This window comes from Saccoglossus kowalevskii, chromosome 3 (assembly GCF_978046115.1).
Source record: "Saccoglossus kowalevskii chromosome 3, keSacKowa6.1, whole genome shotgun sequence".
In the NCBI taxonomy this organism is placed as follows: domain Eukaryota; kingdom Metazoa; phylum Hemichordata; class Enteropneusta; family Harrimaniidae; genus Saccoglossus; species Saccoglossus kowalevskii.
Genome location: NC_140643.1, coordinates 30,422,172 through 30,444,006, shown reverse-complemented (window position 1 = coordinate 30,444,006; position 21,835 = coordinate 30,422,172). Strand labels below are relative to the sequence as shown.

The window sequence follows — 21,835 nt, the reverse complement described above, 5'->3', positions numbered from 1 at the left end:
TTTTATTGACTACTGTAAAATCTGTATTAGAAATCACGGCTTCTATTAAAATGGTACAATGCAACAGAGGGGATGCGGCTTCTATTAGAGCACCTACACATATGAGAAATGATGAATTTTTAGTTCTCAATTATTCAAAAAGAATGGGTGAGATTTCTATTAGGGATGCGGCTTCTAATACAGATTTTACGGTATTATGTGACATATTTTATGACATTGATTTGCATGAATTGATTAAACATCAAGATCTGAAATGAATATGTTCATTGTTTCAGCTTTCCATTTACGGCGATTCTGAGATTTATTTGTACAGTCAGTTAGCAAGATGGCGAGCAACTTTGCAAAACACTTTGATTTTTGTCCAATGTAGACTTGACGGCGCTGTTCCACTTACAGAGTTTAGATGATTCTATTATAAAACAAGACAAGAGCAAAAAGCAGTTTTTCAAAATAATAAGCATTCAGAAGATTACAAGATCAGTTAACTCTGATTTGTTTTATTATATCTCAAATTGCATACAATGTAGATACACAAGAAATTAAAGATACAATTGAATACATACACTAGATTCACCATGTTGACATTCCCTATAAAATAATGTATCCCACATAGCATGCTATCAGTCAAACGCCATCAATTCTAGAACAAAGCAAGAGCCAACCAAGTATTTTGCAAAGTTGCAAGCAAATAATTCTCAGAACCACTGTATTGTTTTTAATTTCATTGGCTCCTGTTCTGTAGGTGAAATAGGTCAAATATCGTCTGCACATTCATACCATCAAATGCCAGTCAAAAATATCCATAAACCCAAAATTCTGATCGCAGAGAGCTACCCATCTATCTATTCTGGCCATGGTAGTTAAAATTAGTCAGGAAAATGTTATAAAATGATCTTTTTTTAATGAATTCAAATGTTTCCCGAATAAGGTATGGTCGAAATGGTCACAAAAATGTACCAATATGTTATTACTACTGAGGTCCTTGACTGTTGAGATCTTTACCTCGGTAAAGTTGTTTTGGCACTGGCACTCTTAACACTGCTCACAGGAGAAGGTAACCTTCTTGGCAACCTTTGTGACTTAGGGGTGCTTGTAATTGCTTGTGTTTGAGACAAATTGGGTCTGGGAGTTCCTGGAAAATATAGAATTAAAAAATAGATTTACATTAAAGAAGAAAAAAAATATTGTTTTTTTTTTATTGTGCAATTGTGTCTAACCATATATGTAATGCATTGTGTAGTTTGAATGAAATTGGTTGACACAAGGCCAAGAATGAGCAAAAACATCATTTTTTAAACCAATGCACAGATTCAAAAACAAAATTAACATGTATATGTATGCTTTAGTGATGCACCTTTGTAATAAATATCCTGAAAATTGGTCAAAGCATTTCAGAGTTGTGACACGCATTGTTACAGTGGGCTCGAACGAGATTCGTATGGCTCACTTATCAATGTTACAAGAACCATCAATAATCAATAACATTTAACATTAGTAACTGAATAATTTATTAATTCCCGATGAAAAATCCAGTTCATTTTATATACAAGTTCTGGATGTAAAGACACCTCATCCATGTATACATGGTATGATTGATTGAAGATGTAAATACCTTTGTTCACAACCTTGTTCGGTGTCTTACTATGCGTCATCGGTACTGTAGCTTTCACAGGTTGTGGTTTACTCAGTTTAGACCCAGCTGTGGACATTTTCAGAGGTCTGCAAACTGGTATTGTCTTCTTTTGAGGTAAAACACCTGGTTTAATCAAACTCTGTCTATAACCTGGTGTGACTAAACTGGACGATTTCTTCACTGTTAAAAGACATTGTCATGTGAAAAGCCACCGTTTAGTATTAATATACATATAAAAACAAAAGAATTTTCCAGTATGTAAAACGTATGGACGTATTCAAAACTGTTAAATTATCATTAAATTATAACTACAAGCAGAGAAAAGATGTACAATAATAAGCAAAGTATGTACTAAGGCAATAACAATAAAGCATCAATTTCAAATACATGTTGGTAAATACAAGCACTGTACTACCTTTGCGCATACTTTGTGATATTCTTGTAATAACCCCTTAATACATGTACCGTGTTGCAACCAAATGATTTACCTGCAGTGGGTTCTTTACACATTGAACCATTCAAAGTTGTGTTAGAGCTATCAACACTGGATTCCGACCCTGTAGAATAAAATGGTTTGGGATTCCTATAGCCTCGTGCAATTGGTTGTTTTAGACTTGAAGATTTCAAACTTGGCTGGTGAAGGAAAAAGTATCAAAGAATTAATGACAGAAGAAAATAAGACTTTTCTCCGAGTATTTTCACAGTGACAAATCAGTTTTTTCAATGTATGGGCTACTGAGAAGGTTATCCAGATCTTCAGAATTGCTATAAAGTCTGATAACAGAACATGGTAACATGGTCTATATTGGCAAGTTTATTTTTATTCAATTGTTAAACGAAATCGGATTATTAAAGGTAAATCACAAATGAGCAGAAATGTCACAAAGTGTATGCAAGGTTGTGGTCTATCACAGAAATGGATTCTCCTTTGCTTACTTTATGTTGTAATCTTTTACCGGGTATGCCAGTACTTGTGGTAGAGCAATCACTCACATCAGATGATACACTACATGTATCAGATATGCTTCCTTCAGAGCCAGCACTACTTATTCTCTTCCTCTTTGGTGGACTGTGCTTTTCTCGTTTAGCCAATCTGGGGGACTAAACCAAAATCAAATGCATGTCAAAAAGAATGTTTATATATAACAATATTATAGTTACTTCATCTATAGAGTAGCTACCAATATAATCCATTCCACAGGATTTACTTTGGCCTTACAATTACAGTTTGTTTTACGTGATAGTTAAAGCAGGAAGTTGTCATCTGCGCAATTTGGCAGGTGCCATAGAAAGTTGTTGTTTACAAACAAGCATCTACAATTTGCATTTTTAGCATGCGCCGTCACGTAGGACTCAATTCCTGCGCATATCCAGTTGACGAACCCTTCACTTTAAAGTGAAATAAGTTACTGATTAATTAATACGATGCAGTTATTACATACCTTTGTATTGTCAATTGATTTAGATGGCAGCCTTGAACTTGGAAGAGCCAGTTTTGATTTTCCACTGCAGTTAGATGGCTTTGAAGTTGAATTTTGCCTTAAAGATGACTTGCACTTTTGCGGGCTTGATTTCGCTGTAAATTTCATCACATCAGCTTGTTTCACTTTGATGCTTTGTGGAGAGGTAAGTGACGTTTTTCTTGGTGGCTGTATCCCATTTTTAACCTCGGCTGGTTTTATCGTAGAACGCTGAAGCGAATCCATTGAAGATTTCCTTGAAGGTTGCTGGAGTCCTTTTTTAACAGTTGTACCCTGACATGTTTGTTGTAATTTTGAAGCTTGTTCTTTAGTCCATTGTTTTTTCAGAGACGCACCATTTTTTATTGCATTGGCAGATGTTCCACTGACTGCCAGTTGGGAAGTTGCTCTTTTTTGAAAAGCTGGGGGACGTTCATGTGCTGGGCTTGTAGCAAGCACATACGTCTCTCTGCGAGGAGATCGAGGACTTTTGATAATTTTTTCGGTTTTCAACAATTCAGATTCTGTTTCAGGGGACTTTGACTTAGATCTTCCACGTAATGAAATTTTTCCCAGTTTAACTAATAAACTCTCTTCATTCCCAGAACTGGATTTCTTCTTGGCTTCTTCAATACGACTTTCATCATTAATCGCTGCTACTACTTTCATAGCTTCTTTAAATATCTCAGCATACTGATGGGCGTTTAAAGGGCTCATCGGTTTATGTTCCTTTTCTTCTAATTCATGATTAACAATGATGCATTTTTCTGTATGTCCAACTGATCCAAAAAACACTTCATCGTCTTCATCAACATCACCTACCAAATCAGGCGATTTCTCATCTTTGGGTATGCTATAAATAATTATATGAAATTGTATTTAATTCATTATACAAAACAAAAATTTCAATATACATAATTAAACGTCAAAGAAATAAAAGTAAAATTTACATCTAACTCCCATGAAAATACAGTTTAAATTTTCTTCAACAAAGAACAAAAAAGATAAATTTTTCACGAGCCATTACTTATCATATATTTACCAATAATTATCAAATGATAATGTAATACGTAAATTAAAAAAAATAATGTTCTTAATTCACAAATTCAGATTTTAACATCTGAAGTAACGCATACTTTAAAACGTTTGTAAATATTAAAAAAATTATAAGCAGTAAAAAAAAAACATGCGTTTAATACCAGCATTATTTCACAAGTAATTCATGATTACCTTTCTGGAGTAATTGGTAGATCAAAGTCAAAGATCTCATTTTCAATTAACTGCAAGTCTGAGGAATAGAATTGAAACAATAAAAATTACAACTTAAGAATAATCACTTTTTTAAATCACCCCCCATAAACATCAACACATACATGTACATGTATATAGAAGAGTAATAGATGGTGAACTAACTAATTCACCTTTTCTTCATTTTGAGCCATTTAATGATAAATAATCTTTGATGAATCAAACAAAAGTGTTTTAATCTTAAATCATCTGTCAATACAAAAGTGCAGGGTTGTACTATATGACTGCACAACCACATAAACACAGTTTATGATTTGAACACTAATGCACATCTGTATCATTTTAATGTCACAGAAATTCTTTGTCGCAAGAGGGTGCCATTCATAGGAATTGTGTTTTGAAGATGGTCACTTGTTTGACAGTGTCTAATGTACTTCTAGATTTCAAAGAAAACGTACCCTCTGTTGGTGAAAAGATGTTACTTGTTACCAATGATTTAGCACCACATACTACAGGTGTACGTTTCACATCTTTAGCTTCACACCTCACATCTTTACCAGTGTCCTCAGGAGTGATTATTACTGTAATTAATAGAATAGATAGTATGATACGAGATCTCAAACCTTTACCATGACACATGTGTGTAACATTTGAGTGAGGTTCCCTGAAAACTTGTCCACGTTTTGCATGTGTATGTGGTACACCTTTTTGCATTTTAAGAACAAATAATGGCCATGTTTGCCAATATACAAATGTATGCATCCAGAGTTACTGGGAAACCAGAATTGAAATTGCATATTACAGCATAATGACATGGTGAAAGTATGTACCGTAAAATCTGTATTAGAAGCCGCATCTCTAATAGAAGTCGCACCCATTATTTTGAACAAATGTTAAGCAAACATTCACCATTTCTCATATGTGTACATGCTCTAATAGAACCCGCATCCCCTCTGTTGCATTGTACCATTTTAATAGAAGCCGCAGCTTCTAATACAAATTTTACAGTATTAATCCTTTGCAATCTCAGCAGTGACTTGGTTGGTGTGGCTTGTTAGCTTGTGTATATTTTCTGGTAGCGTCGCTTATGCTTTGAATACGAACACAATGTTCAGCAATATCAATGTGGTGAAACTCGGGTGAAACCCATTGACAGTGCTGATTGTTACCTTGCATAAAACTTCAATTGACCTCAATGTGATGACGCATGTGTTGTGAAATACAAAAAAATGGCCCAAAACATGCGCACCGCGTTTGCAAAATGCTAATAACTTTAACAAGGTTATGACGTAGACATATCCCATGAATATTATTTTAAAGTGCAATTATTAATAGAAAGAATTTATCATGAAACGCCCGAATCACACATATTTGGTCTGGATCCCCACTCTGTCTATTGTGGTTATTTGGAGACTCAGGGCGAATTTCCGACCAGGACAAAAAGTTGGCGACCAGCACTATTCTATTTGTTTATGATACACACAGGATGTCGGCCACTGGACCATCATTCTATTGTCCTTGTTGGTTTTAACACACAACACAATGCAAAAAATTAACACACAACAAAACTTGAAAGAAGATACTGCTGTTCAAAATCAACGTACACGTGTGACATCAGCCTAATGTGTTTTTGTTTTAACCTCCGATTGACATTCTGTTAGTTTTAACAAACGAACCAGATCGGAGTTGTACATCAAGATAATGGAAGGGGAGACAATGATAAATAAACAGAAGGAAGGATTACCATTGCAAGTTTAGTTGTGTGTAGGATTTGCCGAGTTGAACAATAACTTGCTCACTTCACCGGCAGCGATGCGTCAAGCTGTTGTTTGTTTAATCTGCACTTGCACTCGAGTGTAGTAACCGTGATTGATGTTTTTGGTTTCATGACTCGTTCATAAAAATAAATTCAAAAGCTATATTCAGTCAGCGATACAAGGAATACTAATTTCTCACTATTAATGTGATTTACCAGCGTTCCATCGGAAAAGAAAACAATTAAATTCTTGTTGCCACTTTGGCCGTAACAAACGGACGACACGCTTTAAAAAAAAATGGCTGCCCGCTCAGAAGTCAATGTCTTAAAAATACGTATTTTAGACGTGATTTCAAAAATAAAGTATATATATTTTTTCACTTTTATTAAAGCAGATTAATTTTACATTGAAATATTTGAAATAAATAAAAGTTAAAATAATTAAAGTAGTTAATTCGTAGCTTGTAGAATGGAAAATGAATATTAATTAGCTCATGAATATTAATGAGCTCATGAATGTTAATTAGTGACCGGCACTCAAATCAAGCTGGGCAGAACCCTGGAGACTGTACACACTTTCTACCATACAAAACTGGTAACAAATTTAACAAATGTCTGTGCTTTTTATACTGTTTACCAGCCTGAGCATTGGCAAGCCTAAATAGGTTTTGATTATACACACCTAGTTACTTCAACCATTTTCTGGCTACTTTGAAAATTTAAAGTTAATAATTCAAATGATAAATGACAGTTTGTTCCCTATTGTTATAAACTGACCCTTGTACTCTAAAGTCTGATTATATGTATCTCTGTTATTATAATTATTAAAGGTAGAAGCCTAGTCATAATTTTTGACAAAATTGGTCATAAATCGCATGACAATGTTATTTAGTTTATTATGTACAATCATGAAGCTAATGTCCCATGGTATAATGAAATAGCATTATTTTTCATGTTACAGTTATGCTTTTTGAGAAACGTGTCCCAATATTTCTTAAAAATTTCTATTTTTAGAACAATTCCATAGAACATAATGTTAAAGAAAAATTGCATTTTTTGACACTTTTTAAAACCCAGATTTTTTTAATAATTCAGAACAAAAAAAAAGGAACTCCATCATTAACAATATATGATTTTTTCAGCCTATGTCACCAGGCTAGATTTTGAGATATTGCATAATATCTCTGCCATTGGGATCTGTGATAAAAGTGTTATAATAGTGTCAAAATGGCGACTTTCCACTAAAATACAACCATCCATTTCTCGAAAAAAAGGCTGGTGACACCCAACTTTTTTTAGGTCAATATCCTTATATTGCCTTGGAGTACAATTTATTGCAAAATGAATAAATTCTGGGTTTTTAATTTATGAGTAGGCTTCTACCTTAATATAACATCTGTAAAAATACCAACAAATACTCACCACAAGAACTGTTTATTGCACTATCAGTGTTCTTTTCATCACAAACACTAAGTATATCATCTATAGTGACCAGCATGCCACAACCTAGACATTAACAGTAAACAAGTCACTGTTAATGACATACTGTATTATAGTAGGAAAATTTCAGGACATGGAAAAATGATATAAAAGCCCCCATCATTTGTATCATCATCGGTAGAATATAGATTAGATAACCATACATCAAGGCTTATTGGGGTTGTCACTTGCTTACTCAGGGGAGGAGACTTGGCAACTTAGATATCACATTTATGTAACAGCTATTTTCATTATTAGTTATGAATAACTGCATCACCAATAGAAGCTCATGTAAACCAAAAAACCAGATTACATGTATATTGTATACTTAATCATTAAAACATTACTTATTTTGATTATAGTAAAAATGTATTAGTTATATTATAAAATCTAGAGGGCATTTTGATCTGAAAATTTACACCTATTTAGTCCTATGACAATTTACCTTGCTGTAACGCATCACTCGAGGTCTGTGGATTCAATTCACCAATATCAATCAATAAACCAAGACTGGAATCTTAAAGTAAAGAAGAGGGAAAATAGTTATAAAAATTAAAGGCCTAGTAGCTGTAATGAAAACGTCTCTAACGGCGTTCTAAATAACTATTTTGGGTTGAAAACTTGTTGCATTTATCTTTGAAATTGCTTATCTCCTGTTATAATAAAATTTACATCTATCTCTGTGCGGATACGAATGCGGAGAAAATGCTCAAGATCGAACTCAACGCCATATTTCTAGGTGGTCTGACTGACCACGAGATGAAGAACTCCAACAATCATTGACGCTGCAGTTCGGCGTCTTCTACACCGATCTGACGCATATCGCGCCATGTGTGCTGGGAGTTTGTTCGAAATTTTGAACGTTTCGAAGTCAATTGTCGATTGCCACGTATTTTACGGATATATTAAATCGTTTTAGAGACCTGTTTACTAAATAATGATAAATGAAACTTAGAAAGCTTGTAAGAACAAACTGGGCCCAAATCGCGCAAATTGCAATAAGTTTACACTGGTTCGGATGGAGTTCTACGCCTGATTTTATTGCGCTCAAGGACGTTCTATTTTCGAACTAGTTGAAACCGGAAATAATGCAACTACTTTCGAACTTCAAACACAAATTTGATTATCATTATTATGTGTTAAGGCGTCATATGACACAGGTTTGTGCTGGGACAGCGCTTCCGGTGACGACACAACGAAGTACTCGGAATTGCGCACGCGCAAACAATCAGTAAAGTAGATTAGAAAAAGTATTAGACAAGTTAATTGGGGAATCACAAACCGCATTTATTAAAAATAGATCAATTGGGGAATGTGTTCGTGTAATTGAGGGTGTGATGAACTACACGAAAGATAATAACGACACTGGCATACTTCTTGCTGTCGATTTTCAAAAGGCCTTTGACAGCCTAGAGTGGAATTATATGTTCCAATGTCTAGAAATATTTAATTTTGGTCCTTCCGTCCTACGTTGGGTGCAATGCTTTTATACTGACCCGGTGAGCTGTGTAATGAACAGGGGTGAATCAACTGGATTTTTCGGCCTTTCTAGGGGGGTTAGACAAGGAGACCCCCTATCCCCAATACTGTTTATTTTGTCTCTGGAGCTTTTGTTACTTAATCAGAAACACAGCGACGGGATTAAAGGGATATCTATTGGTGGACAACAAATTAAAAGCTCAGCCTATGCCGACGATCTTACCTGCTTTGTCGCAGATGTAAAATCGGGCGAAAATCTTCTCTCTCTTTTTAACAAATTTGCACTGGTTTCAGGGTTAAAGGTCAATTATGACAAAACTGAAGCAATTTGGTTGGGCAGATGGCGCTTCCGTCAAGACAGACCGTTCGGGGTGAAATGGCCTATGTCTCCTATCAAAATTGTGGGTGTCTTCTTTTCCTATGATGCTAGAGCAGCATATGAAATGAACATAAATATACCAATAAAGTGCTTAAATAGTGTGTTGCAATGCTGGTCTAGACGTAGTTTGACAATTATTGGCAAAATTCAGATTATTAAAACTTTTGTTATTCCAAAATTACTATTTATTTTCAACCATATTCCAATTCTACAACGGGATATTAAACTCATAAATACTAAAATATATACATTCATATGGCAAGGACACGATAGAGTAGCACGCAGCACACTGATAGGAGACATAGGCCAAGGAGGTTTGGGTATGATTGATATACATACAATGCAAAAAGCCATTAATGTTGGGTGGGTAAAACGATACCTATCTCCTAAATTTCACCCTTGGAAATTATTTTTTACCAATTACCTGGAATATGTGGGAGGAGATTTCATTTTTAAATGTAATTTTTCTGTTGACTTACTCAATGTTAAACTCCCATTATTCTATTACACTTTACTAAAACAGTGGAGTGAAGTTCGGCCTAATAAAAACATCTCGCATGAATATGAAATCATATGGAATAACAAAAATATCCTCATTCAAAATAAAAGTATCTTTTACAGAGCGTTTTTTAATGCAGGAATAATTTATATTGCAGATATATTTGACACAAATGGTAAAATTAAAAATTGGGCTAATTTCCAGGCACTAGGGCTCAATTATGTTCAGCTACTTCAGTGGTATGGCATTATCTCTGCACTGCCATTAGACTGGAGGAATAGTCGTGCAATTTGTGTACGTCCAGAGCCTCCTATTAGTCTAGTCACCGGTGATCAAATAATTATACTTGAAAATACCACCCAAAAGCAATTACGTAAGCTGTTCACCTCCCATGTTTTTACAACACCCAAAAGTCAACTCTTTCTTAATACTTTGTGTAATCTGGATAACAAGGATTGGGAATTTTATTATTCCATGCCTTTTTTGGTAACTCTATGCAGCAAACTACGGGAGTTTCAGTGGAAATTAAACCACAATATCCTGTACACAAATGAAATGTTATTCCATATGAATTCACCATTAGTATCGTCAGATTTATGCTCATTTTGTCATGGTACCACCGAGAACCTAGTGCATCTTTTTGTCGAATGCGAGTCTATTAAAGTCGTCTGGACATCAATTTTTAATCTATGGGGAACAAAACTAGGATGCCCAAGAACATTGTCAGCAAAACAGATTATATTAGGAGACAAGGACTTCTCCCCTCTACTAAACCATATAATTATAATTGTTAAAAGAAATATCTATACGTGTAAATTAAAAAAGGAACTACCATGCCTTAATCTCATAAAATCTGACATACGTTACACGCAGAAGATAGAGTTAGAAATTTCAAATAGAAGACATACAATGTCCATTTTCCTGGACAAGTGGGGAGACTTCAATTGTTAATGGGTATTCAGTGTCTATTTTGTATGGGTTATACTAGCTGTGACATTTGTTGTATGTTGACATTGTGCTGTAAAGAATTTCTATTGTATGGAATAAAAGATAGTTAAACCTAAAAAAAACAAAAAAAACAAAAAAAAAAAAAACAATCAGTAATGACGTATGATGATTTAACAAACGGAGCTTAGGGTACGTACAATAAACACTTCACGATGTTGATTCAGTGCTTTTAGCGAGCTTATAAAGCATACAGAAGGGCCCGATACCAAATAATTGAACTAGTTTCAGCTAATAGAACGGAAATAATTGCTATTCAAGTAGAACACGTTTGCAATACAAAAAACTAGGTCGTTACAGCTAGTGTATCTTTAAGAGAATGGATTTTGGGTGTCTGGGTAAATAAATCAAATCAATCTTCAATTCAACTAATCAAGAGATTTTGAAAAGAACATGAATACATACCTTCACTTGAATTGAATGACATCTTTGTCTTTAGTAAGCAAACATATGTAGATAAAGACAAGTGAAAAATAAAATGAAACAAAGATTATTTTATTAAAATATTACAATCAACACAACAAGCCAATTTATTCATTTTTATAAATATTTTTTTACATTGTGCGTGCATATGCATGCAGTGACAAGAACCAGATGTTTGTACCCAAAGAAAAAATAACAGTATCGATGGGTGCTGTTGTTGTTAATGAATACACATGTAGGTGTCCATGTTAATAGAACTTGCACACAACCTACTGGTAGAGCTGATCAGTTAGCGGTATTTGTTATCAGACAATTCATCATGCAAAGAACCCAACAATCAATTTGAATTACCATAAAAACTCATAATTCATATTCTTAGTTAATTCATATAGATCAGGGATTCAACACTTTGTGAAGGCTGTATTGGGCGATTTAAGAAGCATTCAGCTTTGCAGCTTAAAAAATAAGTAGGTTTATACGTCTAACTATCTGAAATGCCAGTACCTCAACTGGAAATGAAGATTAAAATTACTTAAGATTTCCCACTTGGGTCGATCAAATCAACATTTCAACAGAAATTATACACTGCCATCTTATTCTTGACATATTTATAAACAAAAAGTTGCTTAAAACTAGCTTTCGTCACACATTTTTCGACCATCTGAAAGGTATTTATGATCGCTAGATTGATCGATCTATGTTTTGGCTGATTACAATCATGAAATGTTCTCCACCATGAATTTGTAGCCTGGTGTCAAATCCCCGGTCTATACGACTTCTCAAGACTCTGGGGGCTGAATAATAAGCGAAAGGACACCAACCTACAAGACTGTACTCAGGGGGCTAGGCAAGGAAGGGATCATAGAGACACACCAGAAGAAAATATGATGTATGACCTGAACAAAAACAAGACTAAAAGAATAGTGCAGTTATACTATAAACTAGAATTCATTTTGTATTGGTGATACAGTAGTTGCTCAGCAGGTAGCACTCAGAATGTAAATGAGACTTCACAGATCTAGCTGCAGTTCTGTAGCTTACGATTCCCGGTTTTCGGGTCATGAGGGAACGGTTCCCCATGACCCGAAGACCAGGAATCGTGAGCTACAGAACTGCAGCTATCACAGATCTAGATGAAATAGGTAGATAGCAAGAAAACAATGACAACATTCAGAACGTCATGAACGGTGTCTGCTGCTTAACAAAATTACTTGGAATGAGAACTGAAGTATAAGAAAATAATCTTTAATATAGAGCTGCTAAAATTTGAAAGTTACCTGCTCTGGAACCTGGTGCAATATAATTTTGAAAAATTTCCAACATTGATTACTCAAAGAAAATCCACTATTACTTCAACGTAAAACAGGGTTTATTTCGTTTATCACATCGAATCCTAATTCAATTACATCAGTATCGTGCACAACGTTATTCAGCTGAGGTTTTTTTTTTATTTCTTCTCTATACCCCCCCCCCCCCCCGAATTTGTAGTTAAGCTCCAAACGGTTATCGCACTATTGATTTCTACATGTTCATGTATGTGCTACGAAGACTGGGCGAGTCTCGACTTCGCCATTATAGAAACACTAACGCCAATTTTACTTCCTCTCTAAAACTCGGAGCTTTAGGTAAATCAAAAATGATTGAGATAGAATAGATTTCCGATTTTCGGAGACAGATAATAATATTTTAGGCTATTTCGTTGTGCTATTGCTCAAATTTAAAAGATCAATAAATAACAAAACTTACATTACCTCAATAAAATACGACAATTCCACACACCAGACAAGTTATTAACCAGTTGATTTCCAAAAAATAAATATTGGTAAGCACATTAAAATGCAATAGGACAATATGATCGGCCTGCAGTTGAATTTTCGAACAGAGAGCGCCTGGGATTTAAAAGTCATGTGATTGGTGTGAACGTGTGTGATTGGTTTAAATTTGGAGAAGTGTGAATACAACAAACAACCTTTTTGCTGATCGAGTTATTTTCCGAATGATACTGATGCATAATTGGAAATATCAAAGAATAAACATATCCACCAATTGTACTTTTTTGTCATTGATACCGCTAATATCACTACTTCAATAGAATGTATCACTAATATACACCCTTTTCTCAAGAAAAATCTAGTTTCGAAGCTATTGCTAAAATACGTGAATATTTATATCTGAATATGAAAACACTAGTAGTTGGTGCGAATTCTGAATATATGCTTGGAGGTTTCCTGCTTGCGTAGCAATGGTAGAAGTGGAATTTGACATCGTAGACCAAATTCTACATTATGGTCTATTAATTGGCGCCGTATTTCAACTTATTGCAATATTCTCAATCGTCATTTTACCGTCTGCCGACGACGAGAAGGTAACTATACAAATATCAACAAGTTGCGATGGTTAAGATTTTCCTCAGACAACTACAACTTTCCAACTGCGGTTCCGTGACCGAAAATATTATCCTGACTTTCTTTTTTTTTGTTTACTGTTGGTCGGTCCCGTGCCGGCCAGTCACAAGAGTACAGTAGTACGTGGTGGGAGAAACATTAGCCATTAATTCCATGCATTGAACCATGGAAGGTATACCTACTATTACAATACCTTGCCCATGCTACTTTTTACAACTCGAATATAAATAAATTGACGTACATGTACTACCGGGTAGTAAACATATTTGTGCGTCATTTAAGCTCAGAGGACGTGAAAGATAAAATTGCTACAAAGTCTTACTAGTAGAAGCATAGATCTTTCTAATGTATATGGTGAAAGTAACCATCACAACCTGTGACAAACTGTTGTGATGATATTACTTCAAAATATACACCCGGAAATAATAATCAATTTGAAGTGGTTTGAATACATTTGATGGAATCTTCATTCCATGTAAATTTTCCTCAATTCTTGAAAAACGCACATATTCGTGGGTAATAAGCATTACCAATGGGATTTTTCTGACCAATGAAAAATTCTTCTAGAATTTGATTCAGGGTCAATGTCCATGGGTTTGACTACAGTGTTTCCAAACTGATGTTATGCCAATATTTATAAAATTTCTAGTAACTTAGTAAACCAGCTTCAGTGGTAATGAATATTTGAGACAAGATTATCTATCTCTTGTAATGCATCACAAACAGTGGAGCTATTTGAGAAGAATAAAGTTTAAGATAACTCTCTTTTTAAAAAAAACTTTGTAGATTGAAGAAGACACAAATGTTAAATCAGCGGAAACAAAGCCTCTTAGTCCAAGTAAAAGATCTAAAAAAGAATCCAAGAAAAGAAGATGAGTTAATGATCTTGTGCTTGTAAAGTGTTTCTGTGTAAGTCTGTTTTTACTTATTAAATAACCAATTTGAACTAACATACAACAAACTGAAGAGGGCAGTGATGACAAGCTTGTGGGAATGAGTTTATGTACATACATGAACATGAATGTGATAATTTCCTAATCATAGTTTGATATCAGTAGACATAATTCATAACAATGGGAATATATATTTACAACATTTGTACATGTATGGTCTGAAATTACAAGATGATACTGGTAACACTCACTGAAAACAAATTTATCAAAATTTAAAGGTATTTTTATTGCACACAGTTCTGCTCATTTGTGATATTTGCTTCATAAATTTCAAGTGATTTTGGAGTGTTTAAATAATTATGATAATAAACTCATGAGGATTCCAATATGAAGTGGTTGTCATGCCCTGTAGTAAAGCTTAGAAAACTCTTGCATGCTTTTTTGAGATTTCTATTTTTATTCACATACATTTCTTTTTTCATTTCAGTAAGACTAGTTGCTTTTTCACCATGTAGCCGGCATGCCTTAGCTGATCCTCATCAATAAGTTGTGGATCCATCTATCAAGTGGTTTGCCAGATACAATGCAATAAATATATAGAAATCATGATTCTTGATACCACAAGCAGTGTTGTTGTTATAGGATAGACTGCCTTACTCATAGCTTCCATTTGTGGGTCTACAATTTTATATTGATGTTATTACCATAAGATCCTAGTACTTCCATTAATTTTATATTTGAAATAATTGCTTCAAAATACTAGATGATACTTAATACCTGTATTTTAGACTTATTTGATGTGGTGGTAAAGAGGGTTTATTGTACATCCCTCAAGATGTTTACTTTTATGATACTGAAGTGAACTCATTTATATAAAATATATTTTAATATTCATTACTGGTTGTTGTTGTTTATTAGCTTCTATATTCTAGAAGCACAGAATGAAAGCATGAAGATTTGTATGTGTCTGTAATAATGTTCAGTTTGAAATGACATTCACAGCTGCTTTAATTAAATGATGCAAAAAAAACATAGAACCACAAATGAGAAATAAAATGTTTTAGAAAGGTTGTATCAGTTGCCTTTTAAAGGGTGAATAGGAGTCTGAGTTAAACAAAATGATAATTTACTGCAATTATTAAGAATGGAATTTGGACAGAAACATATTTTTAATATTATAACCGCAAAGAATGTACTTTCGCAATATTGTAATGCATTGACCTCCACAACACACCAGTCGATACGATCACCCTACTTCCTTTGTGCATATTTTGCAATGTTCTTGTAATAACCTTATTATTAAACATTTCCATGCTTGTAATAATAATTTATCAATTATGTATAACAGCCTGAAGAACATTTTTCACTGTACGAACATTTGCGTTTAATGGCAGGATTCAATTTCCATCGCATGCTGATAGTGCTTCTATGTCTGAAGTAAACAAGTAAGGAAAGTGTTTGAATACGATATAAACGTGATGCACATTTTCCAAATAAGGAAGACATTTGAACACTTTCAAACACATTCATACATATTTTTACAGAGGTAAATTCTATTGTTTTCAGTGTCAGACGTATAATGTTCAACACTCCATGTTGTAGACCAAACCGGATTATGATTTGTCATAAACTTAAAATAATGCTTTTGTAGCATCCACATAGGAGTATTGTTTTTTTTAAAGATGAAATATCAAAACCTAATGTGCATTGGGTTTTTGGTTAATTTTTCACACATTAATCACGAATTGGCTATTTCACAAATATCTCAACATTCAGCAAATTTCAATGATAACCTTACCTTGAAATCAATCCATATTATTTCACTTTGTGCTGAATTCAAATACTGAGAATAACAGCAATGCATTGTATATACCAGTAGTGGAAACTACAATTGTATTGGAAACTGACTAAATTACATGTATTTTTTTTTTTGTATTGATTTGTAGCAATGAAATTTTCATCCCACGTCTCTAAACCAAGTTGTCAGATATAAAAAAAATTAAAGCCGCAAGCGGCATCACCGGGGCCCAAGCTGATCTATCATGACAAGATTCTGTTTCATAATAAATGAGGTCACATGTTAGACAATCAGGTAGCTTGTATTATCAGTAACATGAGGTCAAAATGAAGTTGGTACCATGTATTTACCTGGTTTGGTTATCGAAATATGGTTTTCAGGATATATAATGAGCCATGTTCTTATGCACAATAATGAGATTACATAATCATATATAGCCATTTCTAATGTCAGTTACATCTTTCATTCAATGTCTTCATAATGACACTAGTTACATGTCCTGCTCTGCGACAGTGTTTCAGATATGACTGCTATGCATATTAATGAGTTTACATGACCATATATGGTCATCTGTTATTTTAATCAAATCTCTTGTTCATTGTTGTCATAATAACACAGGATTCATCTTCCTAACTGCAACAGTGTTTAAGATATAATGGTTATGCATATTAATGAGTTCACATGACCATATATGGTCATCTGTTATTTTAATCAAATCTCTTGTTCACTGTTGTCATAATAACACAGGATTCATCTTCCTAACTGCAACAGTGTTTAAGATATAATGGTTATGCATATTAATGAGTTCACGTGACCATATATGGTCATCTGTTATTTTAATCAAATCTCTTGTTCAACGTTGTCATGATAACACAGGAATCATCTTCCTAACTCCAACAGTGCTTGAGATATATCAGTTATGCATATTAATGAGGTTAGAAGCCCCCACCCCATGGGTGCCCAGCCACGTGGCCTAACAGTGTGCTATTGAGGCAAAATGATGCATCTGATGACACAAATGCACATACAAAATTTGAAAGAAATCAGACAAAACATGTAGTTGCATAATTTCTATTTTCACAAAATCCAAGATGGCGGCCAAACCACGTGACTGATAAAAATAATATTATTTTTCTCGTATGCAGCTAAGGCCAGGCATGGTAAATATGAAAACATCTAGTAGATTGGTTGAATCATCTCTGAGAAACAAATACCCAAACTTTTGGTAAATTTTGCTTAAAATCCAAAATGGCGGCCAAATCATGTGACTGATCTGAAATTTTTTTTAGGTTTCTGAAAGGGCTTGAAACACAGATGCCATGAAGCAAAATTGAAAATATTCCCTCAAGTGTTGCCAGAGTAAAAAACTACTTCCTGTTTAGAAGAAATCCAAAATGGTGGCCAAACCACGTGACCAATCGTAATATTTTTTTCAAACGTAAATGGGATTCATATATAGAAGCTAAATACAACATATGAGAGCATTCTGCTAGGTGGTTCTGAAGAAGAAGATTTTCAAGTGTTTTTTGCCGTTTTTAGGAAAAACAAAATGGCGGGAAAAGTCACGTGACCGCTAAAGTTTTTATTGCTGATATCTATTACACATGAGTTGTACTATATACCATAAAAAAATCTAGACGCCTAGACCCTCAGAAAGTGGTCAAACAGCCACTTCCGGTTTTATTTCAATCCAATATGGCTGCCAAACTAATTGACCAATCGAAATTCTGAAAGCATGTTGCACCAGTTCACATTAGGGACTATCAGTATAGAGCATTATCAGACCATTCCGTTCAGTGGTTTTCTCAAACGGCTTGACGAAAAAAGTTACGGAAGAAAGAAAGAAAGAAAGAAAGAAAAAACTGAACGATAATAATAGGGGCCTCGCCCTTTGGGCTTGGGCCCCTAAAAAATAATCATCACACAATGGAAACTAGTGTAAAGTGCAAGAGTTGACCATTTTTGATAACTTTTTCCTGATGGCATGAACCAGTAATAAAAGTATAATTAAAGCCGCAAGCGGCGTCACCGGGGCCCAAGCTGACAAGATTCTGTTTCATAATTAATGTGGTCACATGTTAGACAATCAGGTAGCTTGAATTATCAGTAACATGAGGTCAAAATGAAGTTGGTACCATGTATTTACCTGGTTTGGTTATCGAAATATGGTTTTCAGGATATATAATGAGCCATGTTCTTAATAATGAGATTACATAATCATATATAGCCATTTCTAATGTCAGTTACATCTTTCATTCAATGTCTTCATAATGACACTTGTTACACGTCCTGCTCTGCGACAGTGTTTTAGATATGACTGCTTTGCATATTAATGAGTTCACATGACCATATATGGTCATCTGTTATTTTTAATCAAATCTCTTGTTCACTGTTGTCATAATAACACAGAATTCATCTTCCTAACTGCAACAGTGTTTAAGATATAATGGTTATGCATATTAATGAGTTCACATGACCATATATGGTTATCTGTTATTTTAATCAAATCTCTTGTTCACTGTTGTCATAACACAGGATTCATCTTCCTAACTGCGACAGTGTTTTAGATATGACTGCTATGCATATTAATGAGTTCACATGACCATATATGGTTATCTGTTATTTTAATCAAATCTCTTGTTCACTGTTGTTATAATGACACAGGATTTATCTTCCTAACTGCGACAGTGTTTAAGATATAATGGTTATGCATATTAATGAGTTCACATGACCATATATGGTTATCTGTTATTTTAATCAAATCTCTTGTTAACTGTTGTCATAATGACACAGGATTCATCTTCCTAACTGCAACAGTGTTTGAGATATGACAGTTATGCATATTAATGAGCTCACATGACCATATATGGTCATTTGTTATTTTAATCGAATCTCTTGTTCAAGGTTGTCATAATAACACAGGATTCATCATCCTAACTACAACAGTGCTTGAGTTATAACAGTTATGCATATTAATGAGGTTAGAAGCCCCCACCCCATGGGTGCCCAGCCACGTGGCCTAACAGTGTGCTATTGGGGCAAAATGATGCATCTGATGACACAAATGCACATACAAAATTTGAAAGAAATCAGACTAATACAAAACATGTAGTTGCATAATTTCTATTTTCACAAAATCCAAGATGGCGGCCAAACCACGTGACTGATCAAAATAATATTATTTTTCTCGTATGCAGCTAAGGCCAGGCATGGTAAATATAAAAACATCTAGTAGATTGGTTGAATCGTCTCTGAGAAACAAATACCCAAACTTTTGGTCAATTTTGCTTAAAATCCAAAATGGCGGCCAAACCATGTGACTGATCTGAAATTTTTTTTAGGTTTCTGAAAGGGATTGATACACAGATGCCATAAAGCAAAATTGAAAATATTCCCTCAAGTGTTGCCAGAGTAAAAAACTACTTCCTGTTTAGAAGAAATCCAAAATGGTGGCCAAACCACGTGACCAATCGTAAACATTTTTTCAAACATAAATGGGATTCGTATATAGAAGCTAAATACTACATATGAGAGCATTCTGCTTGGTGGTTCTGAAGAAGAAGATTTTCAAGTGTTTTTTGCCGTTTTTAGGAAAAACAAAATGGCGGGAAAAGTCACATGACCGCTAAAGTTTTTATTGCTGATATTTATTACACATGAGTTGTACTATATACCATAAAAAAATCTAGACGCCTAGACCCTCAGAAAGTGGTCAAACAGCCACTTCCGGTTTTATTTCAATCCAATATGGCTGCCAAACTAGTTGTCCAATCGAAATTCTGAAAGCATGTTGCACCAGTTCACATTATGGACTATCAGTATAGAGCATTATCAGACCATTCTGTTCAGCGGTTTTCTCAAACGGCTTGACGAAAAAAGTTACGGAAGAAAGAAGAAGATGATGAAGAAGAAAAAACCGGACAATAAGAATAGGGGCCTCGCCCTTCGGGCTTGGGCCCCTAATAAACACTACATATATTCTATTTGGCTTGAACCTCCTTATAATCACATCGCACAATTTCCAGCACTTTTTCATTAAAAAAAATTAGATTTGTCAGATACACCCTGGGGGGGGGGGGGGTTTACTGAAGTGCATTATTCATTGTGGGAGAGAATTGTGTATGAACAGCCCACATCTCGTATATGCAAGAGCAAATCTAAATTTCAAGTTATGTTTTTAAAGGTGACACGGGGGGGATTATAGGATGTTTTTATTAGCTCCACTGTCGACTTTGTCGAGCGGGGCTTATCATATGAGTGATTGTTCGTCGTCGTCGTCCGTGTCAATGTTTTACTTTTTCGACTTCTTCTTGAAAACTACAAGCCTGAATGCTTTGATACTTGGTGTATATGTACCTTGGGTAGACCTCTCTTAGGTTTGTTCATTTCATGTTGATATCTTCAATTCTCTAATTTTGGTGAATATTTTTGTCATTTTTGGTAAAAAGTGATATTTTCGACTTCTTGTTAAAAACCGCAAGTGCAATTACTTTGATATTACATATATAGGTACTACATGTGGACCTCTCTCAGATTTGTTCATTTTGTAATGGATATCTTTAATTCTCTAATTTTGGTGATTATTTTTGTCATTTTGGGTAAAAAGTGATATTTTCGACTTCTTGTTAAAAATCAATAGTTCAATTGCTTTGATATTACATATATAGATACTACATGTAGACCTTTCTCAGATTTGTTCATTTTGTGATGATATCTTCAGTTCTCTAATTTTGGTGAATATTTTTGCCATTTTTGGTAAAAAGTGATATTTTCGACTTCTTGTTGAAAACTGTAAGTCCGATTACTTTGATATTACATATATAGGTACTACATGTGGAACTCTCTCAGATTTGTTCATTTTGTGATGATATCTTCAATTCTCTAATTAATTTATTTTGGTGAATATTTTTGTAATTTTTGGTAAAAAGTGATATTTTCGACTTCTTGTTAAAAACTGTAAGTCCGATTGCTTTGATACTATTCATATTGTTCATTTTCTAATGATGTCTTCAGTTCTTTAATTGAAATGTGCATTGCTAACAGCGGAGCTATCTCAGCCGATAGGCTGCTTGTTTTAATTTTAATCTATGACCAGTATTAAAGTAAATTTGCTGCGACATTAAGCTTAACTGGAGATTAAAATTGCTGTGTGGTGTATTATCATTTCATAGGCACCTGTATTAGTCTTGTATATTGGGGCTGCAATGAGAAAGCAGTACAACTTTCAAAACAGACCACAAACTGACGTTTTATTTGAAATGATGCAGCAGTTATTTACATGTGTACACAATACTGATTCAATGTTTATTGTAAAACAACAAATGAAAACATCAATTGTGCGAGGCAAGATGAAAAATATAACATTAATTTACATATCA

At 34.3% G+C, this 21,835-nt stretch overlaps 2 protein-coding genes across 2 annotated transcripts; one reads left to right on the top strand and one right to left on the bottom strand.

The window, feature by feature from the left end:
* Positions 1–936: 936 nt before the first annotated feature.
* LOC102804378 (uncharacterized) lies at positions 937–13,251 on the bottom strand. The gene is made up of 11 exons (XM_085496567.1): positions 13,113–13,251; positions 11,344–11,371; positions 8,022–8,093; positions 7,520–7,603; positions 4,800–4,922; positions 4,324–4,381; positions 3,076–3,946; positions 2,570–2,734; positions 2,122–2,266; positions 1,613–1,813; positions 937–1,132 (listed from the first exon to the last, which is right to left on the bottom strand). The coding sequence occupies exons 2-11, from the start codon at positions 11,363–11,365 to the stop codon at positions 999–1,001; spliced, it is 1,875 nt and encodes a 624-aa protein (XP_085352693.1). The 5' UTR covers positions 11,366–11,371; positions 13,113–13,251; the 3' UTR covers positions 937–998.
* Positions 13,252–13,553: 302 nt separating this feature from the next.
* LOC102804487 (uncharacterized) lies at positions 13,554–15,553 on the top strand. Its single transcript, XM_078012144.2, has 3 exons — positions 13,554–13,726; positions 14,553–14,675; positions 15,147–15,553. The coding sequence occupies exons 1-2, from the start codon at positions 13,604–13,606 to the stop codon at positions 14,640–14,642; spliced, it is 213 nt and encodes a 70-aa protein (XP_077868270.1). The 5' UTR covers positions 13,554–13,603; the 3' UTR covers positions 14,643–14,675; positions 15,147–15,553.
* The last annotated feature ends 6,282 nt before the right edge of the window (positions 15,554–21,835 follow it).

Excerpts from the sequence above, each read along its gene's own strand:
- LOC102804378 (XM_085496567.1), bottom strand. The coding sequence starts at position 11,365 with ATGTCATTCAATTCAAGTGAAG. Across the intron at positions 2,267-2,569 it reads GTAAAAGATTACAACATAAA|CCAAGTTTGAAATCTTCAAG; the intron begins GTAAGCAAAGGA and ends TTCCTTCACCAG. Across the intron at positions 1,814-2,121 it reads GTGTAAAGAACCCACTGCAG|TGAAGAAATCGTCCAGTTTA; the intron begins GTAAATCATTTG and ends GTCTTTTAACAG.
- LOC102804487 (XM_078012144.2), top strand. The coding sequence starts at position 13,604 with ATGGTAGAAGTGGAATTTGACATCGTAGACCAAATTCTACATTATGGT. Across the intron at positions 13,727-14,552 it reads CGTCTGCCGACGACGAGAAG|ATTGAAGAAGACACAAATGT; the intron begins GTAACTATACAA and ends AAAACTTTGTAG.